This window comes from Girardinichthys multiradiatus, chromosome 12 (assembly GCF_021462225.1).
Source record: "Girardinichthys multiradiatus isolate DD_20200921_A chromosome 12, DD_fGirMul_XY1, whole genome shotgun sequence".
In the NCBI taxonomy this organism is placed as follows: Eukaryota; Metazoa; Chordata; class Actinopteri; order Cyprinodontiformes; family Goodeidae; genus Girardinichthys; species Girardinichthys multiradiatus.
In genome coordinates, this window is record NC_061805.1 from 22119208 (window position 1) to 22143424 (window position 24217).

The 24217-nt window shown below is 42.7% G+C and overlaps 1 protein-coding gene across 2 annotated transcripts in view; it reads left to right on the top strand.

Annotated features, from left to right (window-relative positions):
* Positions 1-23221: 23221 nt before the first annotated feature.
* The window catches only part of msh3 (mutS homolog 3 (E. coli)), a 78554-nt gene continuing 77558 nt past the window's right edge, over positions 23222-24217 (top strand). For both annotated transcript variants that reach the window (XR_007040592.1, XM_047381159.1), the window contains exon 1: positions 23222-23476. Coding sequence is in view for 1 of the 2 variants with exons in the window: in XM_047381159.1 (XP_047237115.1) it covers positions 23342-23476 (135 nt within the window). In the remaining variant the exon portion in view is untranslated. The remainder of the gene's footprint in view (positions 23477-24217) is intronic.

Consider the following 24217-nt stretch of genomic DNA (forward strand, 5'->3'; position numbering starts at 1 on the left):
GAGTTGAATACATCCCTGGCCGAGGGCTCTGCCAGACGTTCCCAGCAGACCCTCACTATGCGCTTGGGCCTGCCAAGTCTGTCCGGCTTTCTCCTCCTCCAGCGGATCCAACTCACCACTGGGTAGTGATCAGTGGACAGCTCAGCCCCTCTCTTCACCCGAGTGTCCAAAACATGCGGCCGAAGGTCTGATGATACGACAACAAAGTTGATCATTGACCTCCTGCCTAGGATATCCTGGTGCCAAGTGCACTGATGGACACCCTTATGTTTGAACATGGTAGTCATTATGGACAATCCGTGACTAGCACAGAAGTCCAATAACAAAACACCACTCGGATTCAGATCCGGGAGGCCATTCCTCCCAATCACGCCTCTCCAGGTGTCACTGTCGTTTCCCACGTGGGCGTTGAAGTCCCCCAGCAGAATAATGGAGTCCCCAGGAGGGGCACTATCCAGCACCCCTGACAGGGACGCCAAGAAGGCCGGGTACTCCGCACTACCATTCGGCCCATAGGCCGAAATGATAGTCAGAGACCTCTCCCCAACCCGAAGGCGCAGGGATGCGACCCTCTCATCCACTGAGGTAAACCCCAACACGAGACGGCTGAGCTGGGTGGCAACAAGCAAACCCACACCAGCCCGCTGCCTCTCCCCGCTGGCCACTCCAGAGTAGAAGAGAGTCCAGCCCCTCTCAAGGAGATGGGTTCCAGAGCCCACGCTGTGTGTGGAGGCGAGCCCGACTATTTCTAGTCGATATCTCTCGACCTCCCGCATCAGCTCAGGCTCCTTCCCCCCCATCGAGGTGACATTCCACGTCCCTAGAGCCAGCCTAAGCATCCGGGGATCGGGCCGCCGAGGTCTCCACCTTCGTCCGCCGCCCAATCCTCTTTGCACCGGTCCCTCACGGTTCCCCCTGCAGGTGGTGGGCCCACTGGGGGATGGTCTAGCGTCTCTCGTTTGGGCTTGGCCCGGCCGTGTCCCGCGAGGAGCAACCCGGCCACCAGGCGCTCTCCGACGAGTCCCGACCCCAGGCCTGGCTTCAGGGTGGGACCCCGGCTCCGCCGTACCGGGCGACGTCACGTGCCTCGATTCTGTAGTCATCATGACCGAAAGAACGAGATCCCGAATACAAGCGGCTGAAATGAGCTTCCTCCGTAGGGTGGCCGGGCACTCCCTTAGAGATAGGGTGAGGAGCTCGGCCATCCGGGAGGGGCTCGGAGTAGAGACGCTGCTTCTCCACATCGAGGGGAGCCAGTAGAGGTGGCTCGGGCATCTATACCAGATGCCTCCTGGACGCCTTCCTCGGGAGGTGTTCTAGGCACATCCCACCGGGAGGAGGCCCAGGGGACGGCCCAGGACACGCTGGAGGGACCATGTCTCTCGGCTGGCGTGGGAACGCCTTGGGCTCCCCCCGGAGGAGCTGGAAGAGGTGTCTGGGGAGAGGGACGTCTGGGCGTCTCTGCTGAGTCTGCTGCCCCCGCGACCCGGTCCCGGATAAAGCGGAAGACGACGAGTACGAGTACGAGTACATATAAAAAAATTCTAGCAAACCAACATCCAGAAAAATAATTAAAATAAAAGAAAAAAATAAATAAAGAATATATAAATCAAACGCCGTATAGTCATGGCCCTCACTAAGAACTAAGTTTCCCAAATCACAAGGAAAACAAAACTGAAAGAACAAGGATAACAACACCGCAAAAAAAAACAAAAAAACACCAAAACTCCATGTGTACCACTAAAATGCTGAACATCAGTAGTAACTCCTCAAACAATTTAGAGTTAGCACATCATTAAAGCATCTTAAGCGACATAAAATCCATCGTTATCCATACCATCTGTCACCTCAAATGCAGAATCATCACAATCATGACAAACAGAAATTAAGTCTACATCCTTAACGTTTAACATGGAAAAATTTATCAGTCTCATTACCATCCCCCTAACCATTGGAATAATGCAATATGAAAGAAACATCAAAATCAAAAAGAAACATAAAAGAATCACTCCAATCTTTACCAACCAAGAAGTCCATCCACCAGTAAAGAACCAAGACCAAGGATTCCAAGAGGAACTCATATTTTCCTTCCGTTGGGTCGTCAGCAAGTCCTCAAACTTATCATGGATACTTGTCATGTTATTAGACACATCAGGAATAAAAGTGCAACATTGTTTCCCAATTAAATGACAAACACCGCCCTCTCAGCTAACAGATAATCCAAAGCCATTCTATTTTGCAAACGCATCGTTCTAATAGCCTGCTGCTCTATAGTTAGAACAGTGAAACCTTCCTCAGATAAAGCAGTAAGATTTTCTAACTCAACTGACAACTCATTAATCCTATGGGCGGCGTTAGCAGCACCATAACTAGGAATAATTGTACCCAAAATCCCTTTCCAATGTGGAATCCTAGCTCTCTTTTGCCGTTTGAGCATTGTCTTCCTCTCTAATAATGGGCTGATTGAATTATAAGTTGTGACTGTAGGTAGTAAATGAGCTAGATAACATACTCCAGACCAATTACCAGGCAGATACAGATATGATCTGTTCCCACACATCCAAACCATGTTCTTAGGACACGAGTACCCATCTCTACTAGGAAAAGTAACAAGAACCCTGGTTAATTTACCTGCCATGCCATACAATTGACTTCCATTCGGTAAGGCTGTAAAATTAAGAGTTAACACAAAAGGATCTGGAGCCAAAGATTCTGAAATAGTAGAAGGATCAGTTCTGACAGGACAAGGTCCAGATGTATTACTGTGGATCAAGGCACATGAAACTGGTATAATAGTTTTGCAACCCTCTGTCCTTCCAAGGAAATAAGGTGTGCTTTCCTCCTGAGCAATACAAATATCTGGATCTTTAATCGGATTTCTATTACCTCGAATTCTATAAAGAGTTCCTATAGACGCACACGTTAAATTAGTCTCACTAGAAAATCTACTAACATTTCTGCTTTCCCGTACAGTATAATTCCTCACCCAAGGAAAAATTACCTCCACCAACCGGTTATCTGGAAAGAAAGTAGCTAGGGTATAAGCAGTATCAATAGGAACTGGTACCAAAAATAGTTGATCATTAATAGCATGTGGAATCAAACAACAAACATAGCAACTATCATTTCTTATCTTCCTCACGGTTTGATGCATCAGTTGCCACCAGACATTATCAGCATGATCATAGTAGTCAGGAAAGTGATGAATCTCTCTTCGAATCCGCTGATGAGTATTATTGGCATAATTCCTCAGATTAGCCTTCCATTGTCTTTGCTGTACCTTTTCCCAAAATGAACACAGGAGTAATAAAAATACTTGCAATACCAATCATTAGCATCCGAACAGAACATCTTCCATTTAGCTGCATCGTGATCCTGAAGTGGAATGTCCTTTCTTCTGGTACTGAAAACAAACAGTTTTTTTCCAAAGAAAACAAATTATAAACAACTTAAAAAAAACAAAAATCCTGCTGTCTCTCCTGAGTGGCTTCTGCGCTTCAGGCTGCCCTGTTACCAGTCTGGTACAGGTGGGCGGTCGTCGGAAGCTCCTCTAGGTAGGAGGTTCAGAACCAGGATGCTGCTCAGGTGGTGTTCCAGTGAACACCTTGCAGTGCGTAAAATGGACCCAGGTGTCACGTTCCTGGACCTTTACGGCAGTGTGAGTCACTAGCAGAATTTGAAACGGACCTCTCCATCGTTTGTCTCTCCAGTGACGTCTCCTGGTATCTCTAATCAGCATCCGCTGTCCTGGCTGGAACTGGTGCAGGGGTCTGTCAGCTACTGGGGGTAAGGCAGCTTTCACCGTCTGATGGGAGAGAGAGAGGGAACGTGACAGAACCATACAATATTCCAACATGGAATGTTCAAAACGAGCAGTTGTTAGTGTGCTTAGATTAGTACTCGGTCTTCCCCCTGTATTTGCAGGTCTCCCAAAAAGGATTTCAAAAGGACTCAAATTAGCTCTGGATCTATTTCTCATTCGCATATACATAAGAACCAGAGGGAGAGCTTTTGGCCAGGACAACCCTGTTTCTTCACAGCATTTAGCCAACTTACTCTTTATTGTTCAATTTTCTTGTTCTACTGCTCCACCTGATTGTGGGTGGTAAGCAAAATGTGTCTTCAACTGGAAACCTAGAAGCTTACTAATTTCTTGCAAAGCTTTGTTAACAAAATGTGTCCCGTTATCACTGGAAATCACCTCTGGGACCCCCCAACGGGGAAGAATCTCTGTCAACAAAGACTTCGCTACAGCACTGCTGTCTGCGTGTTTTGTTGGAAACGCTTCAACATATTTAGAAAACATATCCACGACCACCAAACAATATTTCTTCCCCTCAGCAGGTGTCAACTCAATGAAATCCATCATCAAATGCTGAAATGGGAACCGTGGAGGTGGATGTGTCGCTTGTGATTGTGCAGGAATCCTCAAGGGGTTGTGAGAAGCACAGATCAAACATCTTTTACAATAATTTTCAGCTACCACTGAAAACCCATTTGTATACCTATATTTTTTAACCATATCCAGCATTCTCCCTTTGGACACATGATCCAATCCGTATAGCAAACCAGGAAAAAAAATGTTTAGGCAGGCATGGTCTACCATCAGAAAAATCAGAACTGCTGTTAAAGGTACACCCAGCTCTTCGCCATTTTTCTTTTTCCTGTGAAGTAGCAAAAGATTGCATTTGAGGAACAGTGACAGCTTGCGGATCAGTCAGAGAAAGAAAAGTTTCATCTGAGGAGAAAGGCCTCAAAGCCGCGGTTTTTGCAGCCGAGTCCGCGGCTGCATTACCCCTAGAAACAGAATCAGACTGTCCTGTGTGCGCAGCACACTTAACCACAGCCAAACGTGCGGGTAACAAAATAGCATCCAAAAGATCAGACACTTGTCTAGCATTCAAAGTAGGGTTTCCATCTGATTTAAAAAAGAAGCGATGTTTCCACAAGGCCCCGAAATCATGCACCACTCCGAAACTATATCTTGAGTCTGTGTAAATAGTCACAGTCTTTCCTTCTGCCAACTTGCAAGCTTCAGTCAAAGCAATTAATTCAGCTGTTTGAGCTGAGTAGTGCGCTGGCAAAGGACCTGAGCGCAAAACAGAGCACACTGCAAACCCTACTTGGTTCAGACCCACAGCAGAACGGGAGGAAGACCCATCTACATACAAGATAAGATCAGGGTTAGTCAAAGGGTGTCTTGCAAGTCAGGATGAGGGGTACAAACAACATTTTAGACAGCTGCGCAGTCGTGACTTTCACCATCCTCCTCAGTAGGCAGAAGTGTGGCTGGGTTTAAAGTGTTACAACGTTTAATCATAATGTTGGGCATGTCCAATAATATTGAGGAATACCTCAGCCACCTTGCTGCTGATAGATGAGACGTCTTTTGTTCCAGGAGGATGATGGAAACAGAATGTGGAACAAAAACTGTCAATGGATTATATCCAACAATGTCACGTGATGCTAACACTGCTTTCTCAGCTGCAGCAATAGCTCGCAAACGACCAGGCAGCCCAGCTGCAACTGGATCAAGCTTACTGGAATAATAAGCCACAGGTCGCAATTTATCACCATGGGACTGCAACAACACAGATGACATGAAACCAGACTTTTCATCCACCATTTGAATAAATGGCTTGTCAGAGTTTGGTAAAGCCAATGCAGGCGCAGAAGACGGGGCTGTCTTTAAATCATTGAAAGCCAGTTCTGCCTCTTCTGTCCATTTAATTTTGTCTGCAGCTGCCAAGCTCCTCCCATATATTAAACTGGCCAAAGGCGCTTCCAGCTCAGAGTAATTCAGAATGTGAGCTCTGCAATAGCCTGTCATACCCAAAAATGACATAATTTGTTTCTTGGTGACAGGTTTTGGGATTTTTAGAACTGCTTCAATGCGCTGAGGGGACAATTGTCTGCTTTTATATGAGAGAACATGACCAAGAAATGTCACTTCTTCCTGTACAAACTGCATTTTAGATTTTGAAACTTTGTGACCCTTTTTATGAAGATGTTGAAGCAGTTTTAAGGTGTCCTTCCTACACTGATCTGCTGATCCTGCTGATAATCATAAATCATCAACATACTGTGTAAGGACAGTTCCAGGAGTCAGATCAGCCAGAGAGTCCTTCAGAGCTGTGTTAAAAATAGTTGGACTCTCTGTGTAGCCCTGACAAAGACGAGTAAAACAATATGGCTTCCCATCAAACTCAAAAGCAAACTAATACTGACTGTCCTTGTGTACAGGGACAGAGAAAAACGCATTTGCCAGGTCTATCACTGAAAAATATTTAGCTTCTGGGGGAATTTGTGACAGAATCGTAGAAGGGTTCGGAACTGATGGTGCACGGGCCACAACAGACTGATTAACAGCCTGAAGGTCCATGACAAATCTCCATTCGTCAGGCTCTCCAGGGGGCCTAATGTTTTTTACAGGGAACAACGGTGTTCTCACAGGTCAATTTGGACACGGTACAATTACCCCAGCTTTAAAGAGGGAATCAAAAACAGGACGAATTCCCTCCAAAGCTTCCTTTTTCAATAAGTATTGTTTCTGACATGGCCTGTAGTTTGATTTAGGAGTAACAACAACTGGCTCACAATCTGTAATAAGACCAACATCATATTTGTGAGCAGCCCACAATGAATCAGGCAGCTCTGCAAGATCTGCATCTGCAGAAGAAGCAGTAGCTAAAAACAGATGTGAATGTGAAATCAGTTGCACTGTACGATTACAGGAAACAACAGTGGGACAATGTCTTTTAAAAGCATTTTGAGAAGGAGACGCAAACACATATGGGACATCTGTCTCCCGCCAACCTGTGGCAAGGAGACAACGTCTAACAAAAAACCCCACATCCTTCCATTCCATATTTTCAGACTTGGCCAACAATACATGCGGCACTGAACCAGAACCTTGAAAAAAATGCAGCTGTTCAGAGGTCAAAGTCACAGATAAAGCTGCCGTGCGATCATTCCAGTACATGTCAGAGAGGTGCACTCTCTCATTTGTAATTTTGTACCAACTGTCCTCATAATCAAAATCAGGTCCTTCAGATACATGTGAAGTACATCTGCACTCATTAAATCACAATCAGGTACCACAGCATTTTCTGCCAATGTGACAAAATGTTGTGGTACAGGACCAACTGGAAGCTTCCACTGATATGCATATAAGGGTTGATCTGGGGCCCAATGTACTGCAGTGTAGTCATAGTCAAAGTTGTTCTGAGTGTGAACTGTCAGTCCATCAGGGTTTGAAATAATAGCAATATTTAATCTGCACATCAAATTTCTACCCATCAAATTTAAAGGGCACAAAGGAGACAACAAAAAAGAATGTTTTAACTGCACTCCCTGTGGAGTGGAACACTTTAGAGGAACCGAAAAACTTTCCCTAACTGTTTCACCTGAAGCAGAGACAGAATGAACATAACGACCAGTCAGTTTTGGCTGCTCTTTGATACATTTAACTGATAAAACAGAGTGTGTTACTCCTGAATCTACAACAAAAGAAATGTCTTCACCCATCACCATCATAGAAAACATAGGCATTCTTTTAAAAGCAGGGTTCTGTGTATGGAGATACGTGCCTGGTAAAACTACGGAGGCACCTTCTAAGTGTAATATGGCGTCTGTAAGCAACCTATGTGAATCAGTATCATCATGCAACTGTGTGTGTGTTTGTGAAACCTCACGCTCCTTAAGAGACCCCTTCTCAATGCGAGTGACAGCCAGATCCAGGGTCCCGTCCTCCTCCCGTCAGTTACTGCTGTCCGGCCGCTGCAGTTTCTCTGGACATTCATTCCTCCAGTGTCCCAACTTTCCACAATTATGGCAAGCATCGAAGCAGGACCACTGTCCCCTTCCCCAACCTCTGCCCCGGCGTCCCCGGCGTCCCCGGCCTCGTCCTCGTGGAAAAGAACCACGTCGATTTGTACTGCAGTACAGGGTCAAGGCAGCGTTATGCAAATCAGTCTCTCTTTTGTCCACTTCTTTCTTCTTCCTGTCATTGATAACATCATCGCTGTGTAAAGCATGTCTTTTCAGCTCCTCAAACCGCACCCCATGTCTCCAACCAACATAAAGAGTCTTAGTTTGTGCTGCAATCTCAGGGAGAAGTCCTTCCATAATATATCCACACAGCATCTTTTCCCAAGGGCCCAAAACAGTAAAGTCAGCGGGGTGCTCCATACCTGAATGTTTATTGAACGCTTCTTCCATCCGGTAAAGAAAATCAGCGACAGTCTCATCAGGACGTTGTTTGACTTGTTGCAGCACGGCACAATCACTCCTCTGTGGAAATTTTGTGATCAAGTCAGTGCACAAATGTTCTATGGCACTATACCATGGCCCATTACGATGATTTAAATCACCATTTTCACCTCCAGTTGTCATGCCAAGGCGCACTGCAGGATCTGGCAATCTCAGACCAACTAAATCTCCAGGTTTGATTTTTGCTGCAAGGAGCCAGCGCATTTTTGTGCCGGTAGGTCTCATTTCATGGCATAAAGCTTTAAATTCCGTAGCAAACTTTCTTCTGTCTTCTACGGGATCTGGAAGTAACGCAGCGCTTGCTTGGATGTCTGCTGCAGTCCACGGTTGAAACACCAACTGAGGCTCATTTGTTCCGGCTACTTCCAACATAGGGCATTGATACTCTTCTTCCTCTTTTTTATCTTCTCCTCGTTGTCTTCCACTTCGTAGCCATGTAAACTCATGAAAGCTAACAGGAGAGGAGAGGAAAGGTATTTTCTGGTCTTTTGATGATCCCGGCCGCTGCTCATCTGTAGGCTGGTGCATAATCACACCTACCGCTCCGCTGGGGCCGCTGTGCTGAGTGAGGTCAGCCTGCACTGCAGGTGGATGTGTGGGTTGACTCACGGGCTGATGCTGAAGCGGACTGGCGAGTTGTCTTGGCTGACTTGTGGGCAGATTTGCTGGTTGGCCCGCTGCTGGAGGACGGGAGTCTAGACCGAGGTCTGCCATCTGGAGGGCCCGCAACTCCGTCTGTAAAGATGGATATAGATAGGAGGGTGAAGCATCACTAGGTCTATATGGAGGTGGAAACGTGGGGTCATCAACGGCACGACCAGCATTGTCATACCTGTTTCCCACGTCCCCGGACAAATCTTTTCCCCCTGCCATCTGTTTCAATTTGTATTTTCTTTCCCTACGCATAGCCTCCGTAATCCATTCATTGCAACATTTTACCCATTTTTCTCTCTGATCTAAATCTTGTTTTTTAATACTTTTTTTATTTTTTATTTTCTCCCAATCACCATCCATCAACTGTTTTATTTTATTCAACTGATTTACACTCAAACTTCCACCTTGTGGAAAACCAAACTTGTCCTCCCAAATTAAAGCACATGTAACACAATCATCTCCACCTTTTTCTTTCATTATTTTATAAATCACAGAGTCTGGAGAAGGAGACAACCCTGATGCCTTTGAGGTTCCGGAACCCATTTTTTCCTTTTTACCCTTTCACGTGCACGTCTGCGTCTGGCTTTTCTCCTTTATGAGGTGTAGAAAATTGCTAAAAACCACCCGCAAAACCTTGTGTTCTGCTTTATGTTATCGTTACCAATAACAACCTCCCTGTATACCTCTACAGGGTGACCTGGCACTCAGCTGATGTCCTCCCTCTCGCAACTCCAGAACCTAATTAATTAATTAGGAGATGATGGTTAATGTGTAATAAAAAAATAATATACATTATATCATACAGAGCAACTTCTCACCCAGATGTATTTGTAGACAATTAGTTCGGATCCAATCGGCCAGAAGCCGCAGGTGGGCACCCGGACTCCACTACCGTAATATGGAGGTGGACTGAGGACAACGGCCAGGCTGGCCAGGCGTCCGTGTCTCCCTCCTGCGGTCTCCTCTGGCACGTTAGATCCTGTTCGTGACGCTAAAATTGTTGTGGAATTTTCTTATCAAAGTGGGTAGAAGTTGACTCACAAGAAGAGAAAAATCCGGACTTTGTCTTTATAAGTATTATTCAAAGGCATTTAGCGTTTGAATGACTCTGTCACCGAGCAAGTCAGTTAAGCAGAGCCCCGATCAACATTTACACACAGTATTTATACCAGAACATGACAGTTTCTGTCAGTCTCTGTTTGCCTACAGAGCCAACAGGTCTGTAGACGATGCAGTCAACCTAGTCCTTCACTTCATCCTCCGGCACCTGGACTCCACAGGAACCTACGCCAGGATCCTGTTTGTGGATTTCAGCTCTGCCTTCAACACCATCGTCCCAGCTCTGCTACAGGAGAAGCTCTCCAAGCTGAGTGTGCCCGACTCCACCTGCAGGTGGATCACTGACTTCCTGTCTGACAGGAAGCAGCGCGTGAGGCTGGGGAAGCACGTCTCTGACTCCCTGACCATCAGCACCGGTTCCCCCCAAGGCTGTGTTCTCTCTCCTCTGCTCTTCTCCCTGTACACCAACAGCTGCACCTCCAGTAACCAGTCTGTCAAGCTTCTGAAGTTTGCGGACGACACCACCCTGATCGGACTCATCTCTGATGGTGACGAGTCTGCGTACAGATGGGAGGTGGACCATCTGTTGGACTGGTGCAGCCAGAACAACCTTGAGCTCAACGCTCTAAAGACAGTGGAGATGGTTGTGGACTTCAGGCAGAACCCAGCCCCACCTGCCCCCATCACCCTCTGTGACTCCACAATTGACACTGTGGAATCTTTCCGCTTCCTGGGAACCATCATCTCCCAGGATCTCAAGTGGGAGCCAAACATCAGTTCCCTCATCAAGAAAGCCCAGCAGAGGATGTTCTTCCTGCGGCAGCTGAAGAAATTCAACCTGCCAAAGACTATGATGGTGCACTTCTACACAGCCATCATTGAGTCCATCCTCACCTCCTCCATCACCATCTGGTACGCCACTGCTACAGCCAAGGATAAGGGCAGGCTGCAGCGTGTCATTCGGTCTGCTGAGAAGGTGATTGGCTGCAGTCTACTGTCGCTCCAGGAACTGTACACCTCCAGGACCCTGAAGCGGGCAGGGAAGATTCTGGCTGATCCCTCCCACCCCGGTCACAGACTCTTTGAGACTCTCCCCTCTGGCAGGAGGCTGTGGTCCATCCGGACCAAAACCTCACGCCACAAGAACAGTTTTTTCCCATCTGCCACCAGCCTGGTTAACAAAGTCCGGAAACCACCCTGACACTGTCCCTTTCCCCCACACCCCCCCCTTTTTTTGCTGACAGGACACCTGTAACCTGTAACTCTATGCGTTACATTAACGCTCAGCTTGGACTCCTGCTTTACTTGCACAATGATCACCTGCACTGTTGTATTGCTCTTGCATCTTATACTGCTCTATATTTACTCTCACTCACTTAAAACTGTGCACATATATTTATATTATATTGTAGATATGTTTATACTGTTTAATTTGTACTGTATTGCACCGACTACGCCAAAACAAATTCCTTGTATGTCCAAAAACGTACTTGGCAATAAAGCTTTTCTGATTCTGATTCTGATTCTGATTCTGGGTTATCTCAACTTCAAAGAGTCTGTGTTTTATGACCCAAACCCTTCTTGAGTTCAAAGGTGACAAGGTTATCTAGGAACAGACCTAACTGCCCTTCCTGACATCGTCCTAAAAGATGGGTCTGTTCCATTAAACTTCTGATAATGGCTTTTACAGCTTCTTCCTCTAACACAGATGTTCTGAGGAGTAAGATAAAAAAGGTCATACACTGTGGAATGCTTACTACAAGAATTTCCATCACAGTGGACAGGTTGCCAGTCCATCGGGATTTTCTTAATGCACCACCAAACACTTTTGCTTGAGTCCTTTCAACTTTCTTTTATTATGGGGTGCAGCTTTCAGGAAGTATTCAGTATGTTTTTATGGGTGCCTACAAGGTTTTGGATTCCAATGTTTCTGTGACTCAGCTGATGTTGGTATGCCTCGTGTAGCTTTTGACAGTAGTTCAATCATTTGCATTTCTAGACATAAGGATTAAAATCACTTGTCACATTTTAATTAAGCATGGATGAGATTGATTCGAGTTTCAGGGAGTTCCTTATTTATTTTACTTCTTTAGCTGTATTTGTATTATTACTTGAACAAATTTGCCTTGAGGTTGAGCATTATTCCAACAAGAAGCAAAAAAATACTATTAGCTTTATTGACTATTTCTGAGCAAGTTATATTTCAAACTGTGTAAAAAGTTGACAGATACAGAGCACCATTCCTCTGGTCTTTGTACAAAATCAGCCAATCACTTCTGGGTGTATTTGTTCAGTGTTCATTACACTGTGAGACACAGCTGTGTCTGGCCAACACTTTACTTAGGATGTGTACTAAGCAGCTAGATAAGTGTGTGATTTGCGTGTGTTGTGGAATTTTCTTATCAAAGTGGGTAGAAGTTGACTCATAACAAGAGAAAATCCGGACTTTGTCTTTATAAGTTTTATTCAAAGGCATTCAGCATTTGAATGACTCTGTCACCGAGCAAGTCAGTTGAAACAGAGCTCCGATCAACATTTACACACAGTATTTATACCAGAACATGACAGTGTTATCTCAAATTCAAAGAGTCTGTGTTTTATGACCCCAGACCCTTCTCGGGTTCAGAGGTGAGAAGGTTACCTAGGAACAACCATCTACTCTCCCCGAGGCATCACCCTAAAAAATGGGACTTAACCATTAAACTTCTGATAATGGCTTTTACAGCTTCCTCCTCTAACACAGATGTTCACTGGAGTGAGGTAAACCAAAAGTCATGCACTGTGGAATACTTAATAAAAGAATTTCCATCACACTCCTTTCTTCTGATTACAAGATAATCACAACTAAAGGAAAATTCTTCAAAACCATCACCCTCTCAGCTAACAGATAATCCAAAGCCATTCTAGTTTGCAAACTCATCGTTCTAATAGCTTAGGCTGATTGAAGTATAAGTTGTGACTGTAGGTAGTAAATGAGCTAGATAACATACTCCAGACCAAGTAGCAGGCAGATACAGATATAATCTATTTCCACACATCCAACCCATGTTCTGAGGACATGAGTACCCATCTCATAAAGGAAAAGTAACAAAAACCCTGGTTAATTTACCTGCCTGGCCATACAATTAACCTCCATCCGGTAAGGCTGTCAGATTAAGAGTTAACACAAAGGGATCTGGAGCCAAAGATTCTGAAATAGTATAAGGATCAGTTCTGATAGGACATGACTCAAATTTATGTCTGTTGATTAAAGCACATAAAACAGATATAATAGCTTCGCAACCTACTGTCTTCCCAAGGAAATAAGGTGTACTTTCCTCCTGTGTAATACAAATATCTGGATCTTTAATCGGATTTCTATTACCCCGAATTCTATAAAGAGTTCCTGTAGACGCACACGTTAAATTAATCTCACTAGAAAATCTACTAACATTTCTGCTTTCTCTTACACTATAATTCCTCACAGTTTTGATGCATCAGTTGCCACCAAACATTATCAGTATGATCATAGTAGTCAGAAAAGTGATGAATCTCTCTTCGAATCCGCTGATGAGTATTATTAGTCAGATTAACCACACATTGTCTTGGCTGTACCTTTCCCAAAATGAACACAAGAGTTATAAAAATACTTGCAATACCAATCATTAGCATCAGAACAGACCATCTTCCATATAGCTGCATCGTGACCTTGAAGTGGAATGTCCTTTCTTCTGGTACAGAAAGCAAACAGTTTTTTTTCAAAGAAAACAAATTATAAACAACTTAAAAAAAACAAAAATCCTGCTGCCTCTCCTGAGTGGCTTCAAGCTGCCCTGTTACCAGTCTGGTACAGGTGGGCGGTCGTCGGAAGCTCCTCTAGAAACATATTTAGAAACAGGAACTCTAACCTGCTGGAAGTTAGGCTTCCATAGTCCAACTAAACAACAGTGGAAATGAACACATTCAAACTTGTAATAATACCATAATGATAAATATCAAGCAATAAACATAAAAGTTAGATAAAAGCATCCGAGATTTCCTCCTCAGAGTCAGTTTCGCTGTCAAAGTGGGAGAAAAAAATTTGGCTGATCCTTGCTGTCCAGGCAAAGGAGCCTAGTAGCCACCAAATATTAAGAAATTAAGGAGAATAAGCATCATGGCGCATATTTGACTGTCTCTCTGTTGCAGACGTCACCAGTCCATCATCCAGAGAAAGGTTATGTGCAATGTGTAGAGGTCTTCCCTCTCACTGTGGTGTGTGTGCAGTGAGGCAAATGACCTTATGATTTCTAACTTTCAGGCAATGCGATGGCCTTAAGTAGATTCTGAAATAACGTTGCACTGCCCAAGGGATTATTGTGCCCTTGTAAGAACAGTGTTCTTCAACCACCTCTTCAATCACTCGCCAGTGATCAGCTTACAGTTCTTTGTCTTGTGGTGGTCCGCTGTCCTCAAACCTTTCAAGCCGTGGATGATCCAGTTGGAAGCCTGGAATCCAGATGACGCTGGGGGAGGTAGAGCTTTCCTGCAGCTTTCCTGGGTGTCTAGAAGGATCTGATATGGGCCATTCCAGCCCTGGACTTCCTGTGTTTTCTCCTAAATTCTCTGAGCAGAATCCAGTCGCCAGGAATAAAGGACTGGAGGGTGGGAGTGGCTGTTTCTGGTAATGCAGCCTTCACCGTTTGTGAAACTTGAGAAAACACAGTGGACAGGTTTTGACAGTAAAACAACATCCTATCTTCACACAAAGATGTGGAACAAAATTATCTTGGCAATATCCTCATGTCCAAATTAGGAGACCTGCCACACAGCACTTCAAAAGGACTGAGATTTGCCTGTGTCCTTTGTCTCAATCTCATATAACTGAGAACAATAGGTAGAGCCTTCACAACACTTGGCTAATTTTCAATTCAAAGTCCCATTCTCAAGCCTAAGTGCTTAACTACATGAACTTCATCAAAACATCCAACAAAATCAAAAGAATTGATCTTCTGACTTCACCTGATATACTAGCAATGACCATCAGCTAAATATTCTGAATATCAAAAATGTGACATGATGTTTGAGGAAGGTCTGATTACAGGTCAACATTTCATAGTTTCAGAATACCCAAAAAGAATTTCAAAAATGGTCTAATCTGTGGAGATATAAAATTTCACAAAAAATCAACACCATAATTTCAAAGAGGTTTTCAGAATGTGGTCTTAGGGAGCTATGCACCATTTATATAAACAAAGTACAACGTCTCTCTCGCATTGTCACTAAGTCCTCACTGCAGGTATGAGCTACCCTTTTTCCCATGAGTGCTACAACTTTTGGAACCCCATGTTACTTTATTCTGACATTCCCCTTTTCTGGCGCAGGGTCCAACCCATGCGACAATCCAGCAAAACGTTTGTACAAAAATGTTCTAGTAACCAAGATCACATAACCTAGAACCAAAGAAATGAATTCTGACATAACTATGTGTCACTATGAATTTAATGAAAGCAACATAAAGAAAATCCAGATGTTTTTAACTGCAATTCAGTTCCATTAACAACAAAACACAACTTTAATTATTCAGTTCATCAATGTCTCACTTAGAAATTAGTCACATATCATCCTGATTTGTCTTGTATGAAGATGAGTATTAGATTAATGGACATCCAATGTAATTCAGATGCATAAACCCTACAAATTCGAATGTAATAAATAATTCCCACCAAGTATAAAGTCACGACTCAGATTTTTTATCAAAAATATATTCCTTACTTTTGCATATCTTGAACTGTCAGCTAGCTTAATGGCACCAGGGAAAACTTTCAACCTAATAAATCACCAATGGTTCTGCATGCAAAACTAATTCTTCAAACTAGTTTAAACTATTTCATGAACCTTTTAATAGTAAAACACATAAATCTAAAAGTCATGCTACATCCTTAATTATTATACAAAAAAAAAAACATGTTTTTAAGGCGACAATCACTACAAGCATTTTGATTCTATTGTCTCATAAACAGTGTTAAAACTCAGGAAGGGAGGTGCTGAGCGTTTCCCTGACAACAAAGGCATGAACCAACCTGGTAGGTGGGCGGAGTCAGGCAGAACTAACCTCTGATTGACAGCCTATGGGCGGGACCCACAGTTTCTTCATCCCATCCCACATTAGTGTAACTTAAACTGCAAAACTGTTAACATGCACCTACCTCAGAAACAAGCTGCTTCTTAACTCTCCTGAAAACTCAAAGTTTAATCAATCTGGGATTTAGAAACATTATTCTAAACATGGATTATTGTTTCATGCAACATATAATCAAACATTCATTCCAACAAAACAAAGACAAAACATCAAAGACAAACAAATGGCCAAATTTGAAGCTTCAAGAATTCAAAGAAATTTTTAACAATCTCTTTTCAGAATATGTTTTCTCAACCATATCTTTTAATGCTATAATTGATCCATTTTGTTATGACAATCTTCAGGATCCTGTTTTAAAAAATGAGTGCACATAGTCGAAAAAATCTGAAAGTATTTAGAAGCACAGCAACAGTTTTCTCTTAAATGAATCCAAATTTACTGATGCTGAAACCTTTTGCTAATTCTTTATACTGTAACTCTGTAATAATAATAATAACTACAACCCTGAGAGTTATTGTTATAGTTCACTTTTTGTTTGGCTCAATTTGATCGCAGCTGCATTGCTAAATTTCAGGTTAAATGCAAAGAACTATTTTAATTCAATTCAATTCAAATTCAAAGATACTTTATTGATCCCCGAGGGGAAATTAGAAAAGTCAGCATTGACATTTTTATGTTATACCCAAACTAAACAAAAACTGCAGTGTTTGACTTAATCAGAAATTAAGATAAGAAGCTTGTCTCCAAACTGGATTTTTTCCACATAGTGTTTCAAAAAGAACAAACATAATTTTCTTTAATTTGGGCTATTTAAATTTTCAGAGTTGGGGAGAACTTATTACTAGAACCCCTCTTTTACAATCCAAATGCTGATAAATGTTCCAATATTTTATTTCTTAGTAATCTGAAATCACCTTGTGTACCTTTCTACTCCTATGTATTCTTTTAATCTTTAAACCCTAAGAAATCAAACAAGGACCATCCTCTGACTGTTAAGAGGGCCTTTATTTCTTTTCTTTTCCTAAAATGAAGGATTTTACTTGTCTGGATTCTGTTATTAAAATCCTAACCTTGGTTCCAAAACTAAACTCTTCAACCCCAATCTGTGTCCCCAGAGTAGCAATTTTGAGTATTATTGCATTTCAAAGCCACCAAATGACTGGAACTCATCATTGGCTTAGATCTGTTTTAATAGGTAATTGGTCTACCTTTAATTAAATATTATAATTTTATGGACCCAAAATCTATGGCTTACAGGCTTCAGGAGTCCAGGAACCACAAGTTGAGTACTACTGCATTGAACAATGGTGTTAACTTTCTGCAGAGATTGAAGGATTGGCTAAATATATTATTTCTGCTTGGACAATAATCAGATTTAAAATCACTAGTTCACAGCTCCTAATTTACCTCAGATCATATTTGCTCCTATCCCAGTTCATAAGAAGCTTCAGACAAACATTATGCTAAAAAGCCAAAAACAAAACAAAAACCAGATCTGTTTTAAAATAAAGAAAAAGCATGCTTAAAAAACTTGGTACTGTGGTGGAAAATAACTCCACGGTTCTGAAGGCCTTTTCATGCAGTCTTTTAGGAAACATGAGATTAGTTAAATTTTTGTGTGGCACCACTGTCCAATCAGATTCTTTCTAAATAACCCCATTTTTCATTCTCATTTTAAAGGTTTGTTTTACCAAGGGAAATGTGTTTAACAAAACCAATTACTCTCAAAAGTTTTAAAAGTTTTTAGCTGGTTATATCTTAGAAAACAACAAGTGTTTTAATATTCCTATGCAACACAGAACTGATCAGGTGTCCTTTCCTTCTCCAAAGGGAGAAAAAAGAACCTGCAGAACCAAACCTTTCATAGTTTTTGTCAGGACCTGATATAAGGTACAGTGTAAATCAACACGCTGCATGAATCAGAAGAGGGAAGAAAAACCTAATATAACCTCATCCCAGCAGCTGCTGTGAAAAACAATGAATTTGTACTTTCCATAAGCGTCAGTTAACACTTGCGGACAAAAACTGCACCAAACTGTAAGTACTGTGTCAGAAACTGTATGAAGACCATCTGCAGTAGAACTAAGACTGTTTTAATGAGGTCTCTACCCATTAGATTTATGGGATACAAACTCTGACAACAGAAAATAATACCTGAAGGAGAAACCCATCAGGTTTAACGCATACGCTGGGTTTTATAAAAATGCTCCTTCATGAGATCTGTCCTGAGAATAACATAGAAACACTTGGTTACTGCTGAGTTTTGGAGATGTTGTAATTTCCTCTGCTTTTAATAACTTTTAATAACTAGAATAATTTACCCTGAATATTCCATGACAAAAGAGAACTTGTTTCTCTAAAAGAATTACCTGGAAAGTATCAAATGAGTTAAGTTATCACCCTTTTAAAGATACTTTTCTAACCCTAAAATAATATTTTAACCCGTTATATCTGTCAACGTCAGGCCAGCGTCACATGAGCAGCGGTTAATAAGCGTTCTTCGTTGCAGAAAATAGGAAAAGATTTATGCAAATGTGTGTGTGTTTGTACGTTACCCCCATCAGTTTCTAAATCGCTCCAAAGTCAGACTGTCATGGCACACAGTCCTCTATCAGTCCAAAAAACAACCAGGCCCTTCCCTGGTCTGTTGGTGAGACATTCAATCATTCTTTGTCCACTTTAACTTCTCCAGGAGGGAGAAAGAAGAACTTTGCTCCGGTTTCTCTTCTGCCCGCATAAGATGCTTTCAATATAAATCCAGTGTATCGCTCTTCTGGCTCTTGCAAACAGCATGGATCGTTGTCCATCTCAGTGGGTTCGAGCCAGACTTCTTCTGAGTTTCGTTTTTGTTTTGTAGAAAGTCACACTGCGATTTTCAACAAGCAGGAAGGCAGATCTCTCTCTTTCAGGCCGTGCTGGAGAAGCGTCTCTGGCGGAGTAGCCATGGAGTAGGGCAGGTTTCTAAAATCCAGACTCAAAAACGCAGATGTTGAACTCAAATCCCATATATGTGTGTATTTGTGTGTGAGAGAGGCAGAAGAAAAAGTTTAGTATAGGTTCAGATTTTGCACAAAGAAATATTATCAGTCAGTCAGTCAGTTGTCCCCCTGCCTGTCACTTCCTTCCACAACATAAACTATACTCCTTTCTAAAACAACTTTCTTTTCGCATCTCTAATGTCCCTTTTCACTTTTACCTTCTTTCCCGACTGATCGCAATATTTAAGACAAACAAAACTTCCTTCAGGAAAGTTTTAACTCTTTAACCCCTTAATTGATGCACTCTGTGCTTTTTAATCTTTTCCTTATGTTTTTTTAAATTTTTCCATCAACTGTTTTATTTGAAACTATTTAAACTATTTAACTTATTTACACTCAAACTTCCACGCTGTGAAAAACCAAACTTATCTTCCAAATTAAAGCACATTTCACACAATCATCCCCACTTTTTCCTTTCATTATTTTATAAATCCGAGTATGAAGAAGGAGACACCCCTGATGCCTCAAGGTTCCGGAACCATTTTTTTTTACCCGTTCAGCAGCACGTCTGCCGTCTGGCTTTTCTCCTTTATGAGGTGTAGAAAATTGCTAAAAACCACCCGCAAAACCCTGTGTTTTGCTTTATCCCATTGTTACCAATGAGAACCTCCCTGCCATTTCTTTGCAGGGTAACTGGGCACTCAGCTGATGTCCTCCCTCTCGCAACTCTGGAACCTAATTAATTAGTTAGGAGATGATGGTTAATGTGTAATAAAAATAATAATATACATTATATCATACAGAGCAACTTCTCACCCAGATATATTTGAAGACAAATAGTTCGGATCCAATTGGCCAGAAGCCGCCGGCAGGCACCCGGACTCCCCTCCCGTAATATGGAAGTGGACTGAGAACAACTCTCAGGCTGGCCAGGCGTCCGTGTCCCATCCTGCGGTCTCCTCTGGCACGTTAGATCCTGTTCGTGACGCTAAAATTGTTGTGGAATTTTCTTATCAAAGTGGGTAGAAGTTGACTCAGAAGAAGCGAAAATCTGGACTTTGTCTTTATAAGTTTTATTCAAAGGCATTCAGCATTTGAATGACTCTGTCACCGAGCAAGTCAGTTGAAACAGAGCTCCGATCAACATTTACACACAGTATTTATACCAGAACATGACAGTGTTATCTCAACTTCAAAGAGTCTGTGTTTTATGACCCTAGACCCTTCTCGGGTTCAGAGGTGAGAAGGTTACCTAGGAACAACCATCTACTCTCCCCGAGGCATCATCGTAACAAATGTCCTTAACCATTAAACTTCTGATAATGGCTTTTACAGCTTCCTCCTCTAACACAGATGTTCACTGGAGTGAGGTAAACCAAAAGTCATGCACTGTGGAATACTTAATAAAAGAATTTCCATCACACGTGTTTGTTACTCCTGGGGAAGGCAGTATGGCCGAATGAATGCTAACATTTAGCAGCTCTATGTCTTCAGTGCAACTCTACTCCTTCACATGCATGTGTCCAGAGGTAACATTTGTTGTTTACATACAGGTTGGGGTTGATCCTCATGCTCACCTGCAAGTACCCTAAGTGACCCCTAGTCTTACATTAATTTGTGGTGGAAAGAATGATTTTATTTCTTCTAATGCAGGAAAAAAAATCTTATTTCAAAAGAAGCATTTTAGTTTAGACATTTGCAGAGATTAGCATATTATTCCTACATATTTTCTATGTTTCGCTTCCATGGTTTTATGTAATTTTCTCTCCTTACTTTTTGTGCATTCAGTGCAGATTTATTTCATGTTGTAGCAGATAGACAGATGCAGCCAGTTTCTTTCTCCCCAGATGCTTTGGTTAGACCAGGAATCCCTCATCTCTCCACCAGATTAAAACATTGAACCAAGGTGAGGTGGTGTGCGTCTCAAAATCAGTCTTTTTTACACAGGAGGAAAAGGATGTGTCACAATCTGGGACATTAGTCACCATGGAAATAAAAGCCTTGTCTCACAACTTGGTTGCTTTGTAAGTAAAGTTTGGAATTGTCAATTTTTTCATAGTAGGACGGTTGGCAGAAAGGGACCCAACTAGACTCAATGGGGCTAAAGACCACAGAGGATGCAAAAAAAACCCTCTGTATCGTTATAGACTTGGACCACATTTTAACAACAACCTTCAGCTGCGCCTTTCCCCAACCCCCTCGCTTCTCAGGGGGCCTCAACCTTCTCCATTCCAACATTCCTCATCACATCTGAACAGGTTAAGAGAGAGCTGAGAAAGACCAGGACTTGTAAGGCGGCTTGCCCCTACTGTATCAGCCCAAGACTGCTCAGGTACTGTGCGGAACAACTTGCCGATATCCTACAGTACATCTTTAACCTAAGACTATGTCTGGAGACGCTGTCTGCCCTGTGGAAGACCTCCTGCTTGGTTCCACACAGAGGGAGCCAAACCACTTCAGGCCAGTCGCCCTCTCCTCTCACATAATGAAGATGATGAGGAGGATTGCACTTAAACACTTACGGCCCCTGACGAGCTCTGAATTGGACCCCCTTCAGTTCTCATATTGTCAAGAGATAGGGGTGGAGGACCCTGTCATCTTGACGCTTCAACTGGCCCTTTCACACTTGATCCATACTGGGAAAACTGTGAAGCTCATGTTTTTTGACATCTCCAGTTCTTTCAACACCATCCAGCCTACACTGCTGAGGGAAAAGCGGCAGGACGCGGGAGTGGAAGTCTGTCTCACCGTGGCTCCTCAGGGAACTGTCCTTTTGCCATTCCTCTTCACCCTCTACACCTCGGACCGCAGACACAACACTGCCATTTGTCACCTCCAGACGTTTTCTGACAAGACAGCCATTGTGTTGTTGGAGGGCAACGATCTGTATTTTTTTTGGCTGGTAGGCACGGAACCATCTGCACATCACCATCAACAAGTCTTGATGGTGATGTGCACTTCCACAGGAAGGATACCCCTGACCAGTGAACATCCACAGCATAGACATTAATACTGTGGTGGAGTATAAATACCTGAGTGTTTACCTAAATAATAAAATGGAGTGGTCTCCACACACTAACACCTTGTACACCTTATGCGACTGTGGCTCAGTAGGAAGAGTAGTTGTCTTGCAATCAGAAGGTTGTGGGTTCAATTCCAGTGTCCTCCTGTCATATGTCGATGTGCCCCTGGGCAAGGCACTTAACCTCAAGTTGCCTACTGATCTGTGTATCGGTGTATGAATGTGTTAGTGAGTGCGATTGGGTGAATGTGGCGCTAGTGTAAAGTGCTTTGAGTGGTCTGTATGACTGGAAAAGCACTATATAAGTTCAGTCCATTTACCATGTACAAGAAGAGCTGGAGCAGCCTCTACCTTTTGTGGAAAGTCAGGTCCTTTACTGTATGCAGGGCTCAGCTGAGGATGTTCCACGATACTGTGGTAGCTTCTGCAGTATTCTACGCTGTGGTCTGCTGGGGGAGTGCCTGCACAGAGCAGGACAGAAGTAGAGGCCAGTTCAGTTTTGGTCTGTCCCATGGACTCCACAGTGGAGGTGGGGAGCAGAGGATGTTGGCCAATCTGACATCCATCATGCCCACCTCTCAGACCCTCTAGGACACTGTGGGTGCTCTGACCAGCTCCTTCAGCAGCAGGCAGCAGCTGCCACAATGCAGACTGCACATGCCAAAAGGGCATGTGTAGTCTTACACACAACATTTCATATGCATATTCATTACTTTTTATTTCTAGTGCAACATAATTATCATGTGAAAACATTGCTGTTTTTATTCATAACAAAATATATTGCAAATGTGGTGTTTCAAAACGCTCACTGGGTTCCCAACCACCGCTTTGGGAACTTTAAAAACCTGTATTTTTGCTTTGTAAAATCCGAAATAATGTGAAAAAGCTTTTTTTAATAATAAAAAAAAACACAAATACATTTCAAAATAAGTGTAATGTGTTCACATTAGATGGCCAATCGCTTCAAACAAAATTGCGACCTTGCTAATCCATGAGGAGTTATCTATTATTTGAATGCACGTCATTTAGACATAATAATAAAAAGGACGACTTATTTCTAAAGGACGAAACCGGAAATACTTTCACACTCGTTCACTTAACAATGGCTCAGGAGCGTCATTTTACGCGCCTGCGTGATGTCAGCTCCTGCGCCGCTATGTTTTGAAAAGTTGGGGCTGCTTCTGCTACTAATTTCATTTCGGACTGCTGTTTATCCGGGTTTTTTATAATGTGTCTGGTTAAGAAAAAAATGTAAACATGCCGAAGTCTGTGAAAAAGCCCTGCACGACTCAGACCTCCATCAGCAGATACTTTGGAGGGCTGAGCAGCAGCAGCAGTCCTCAGTGTGGGATTAAACCTAATCCTACTGAGCACCAGCTACCGAGAGGAAAGGTGAGGTTTATTACATCTCCAACATGTCAGCTATGGTTTGCTTAATGTAACTAACCCAGAACTGAGTTTCTCAGAAAATAGAATATGACATAAGGAGCAGTTAAGGATTTTTAAACCACAAATGTTATTTAATGGTTATGTTGTGATCACACAATCATTGGCAAAACGTCTGACCTGACAGCATACAGTCATTGGCATCTTCTATAATGATTGTGTGCCACAAAGGGTCATAGGCACAGCTAGAGAAACCAGATGTTGAATTGCTGCTGTTTCCTGGTATATTAATGGAAAGTTGGGAGGAAGGAAAAAATGTGACAGAAAAGGGTGCAACAGGGATAACCACAGCCTTTGGAGCATTTTTAATTAAAGCCCACTGAAAAGTTTAGGGGGGATTCACAAAGTGTGCAGTTGTAGTCAGAGCTTCAAGAGCCATCACGCTACAGTTGTCACATTGCTAGTTTTCAGCCACTCTTAAAGTAGAGACAATGAAAGTAGCATCTTTTCTGAGCTAATGAGAAAATGACAGGACAGTTGGACACCGGTTTAATGTCATCTTTTCAGATTTTATTTTGTATTTAATTTGGATATCACGTTCTCAGAGTCTGGAGGAAGGCTGGAGAGGCACAGACATTGCTTGAGGTCCAGTATAAAGTTTCCACAGTCAGTAAAGATTTAGTCATCTGCTGGTGTTGGTCCACTATGTTTTTTCAAGGCAAACTACAAATCAAAAATTTACAACAA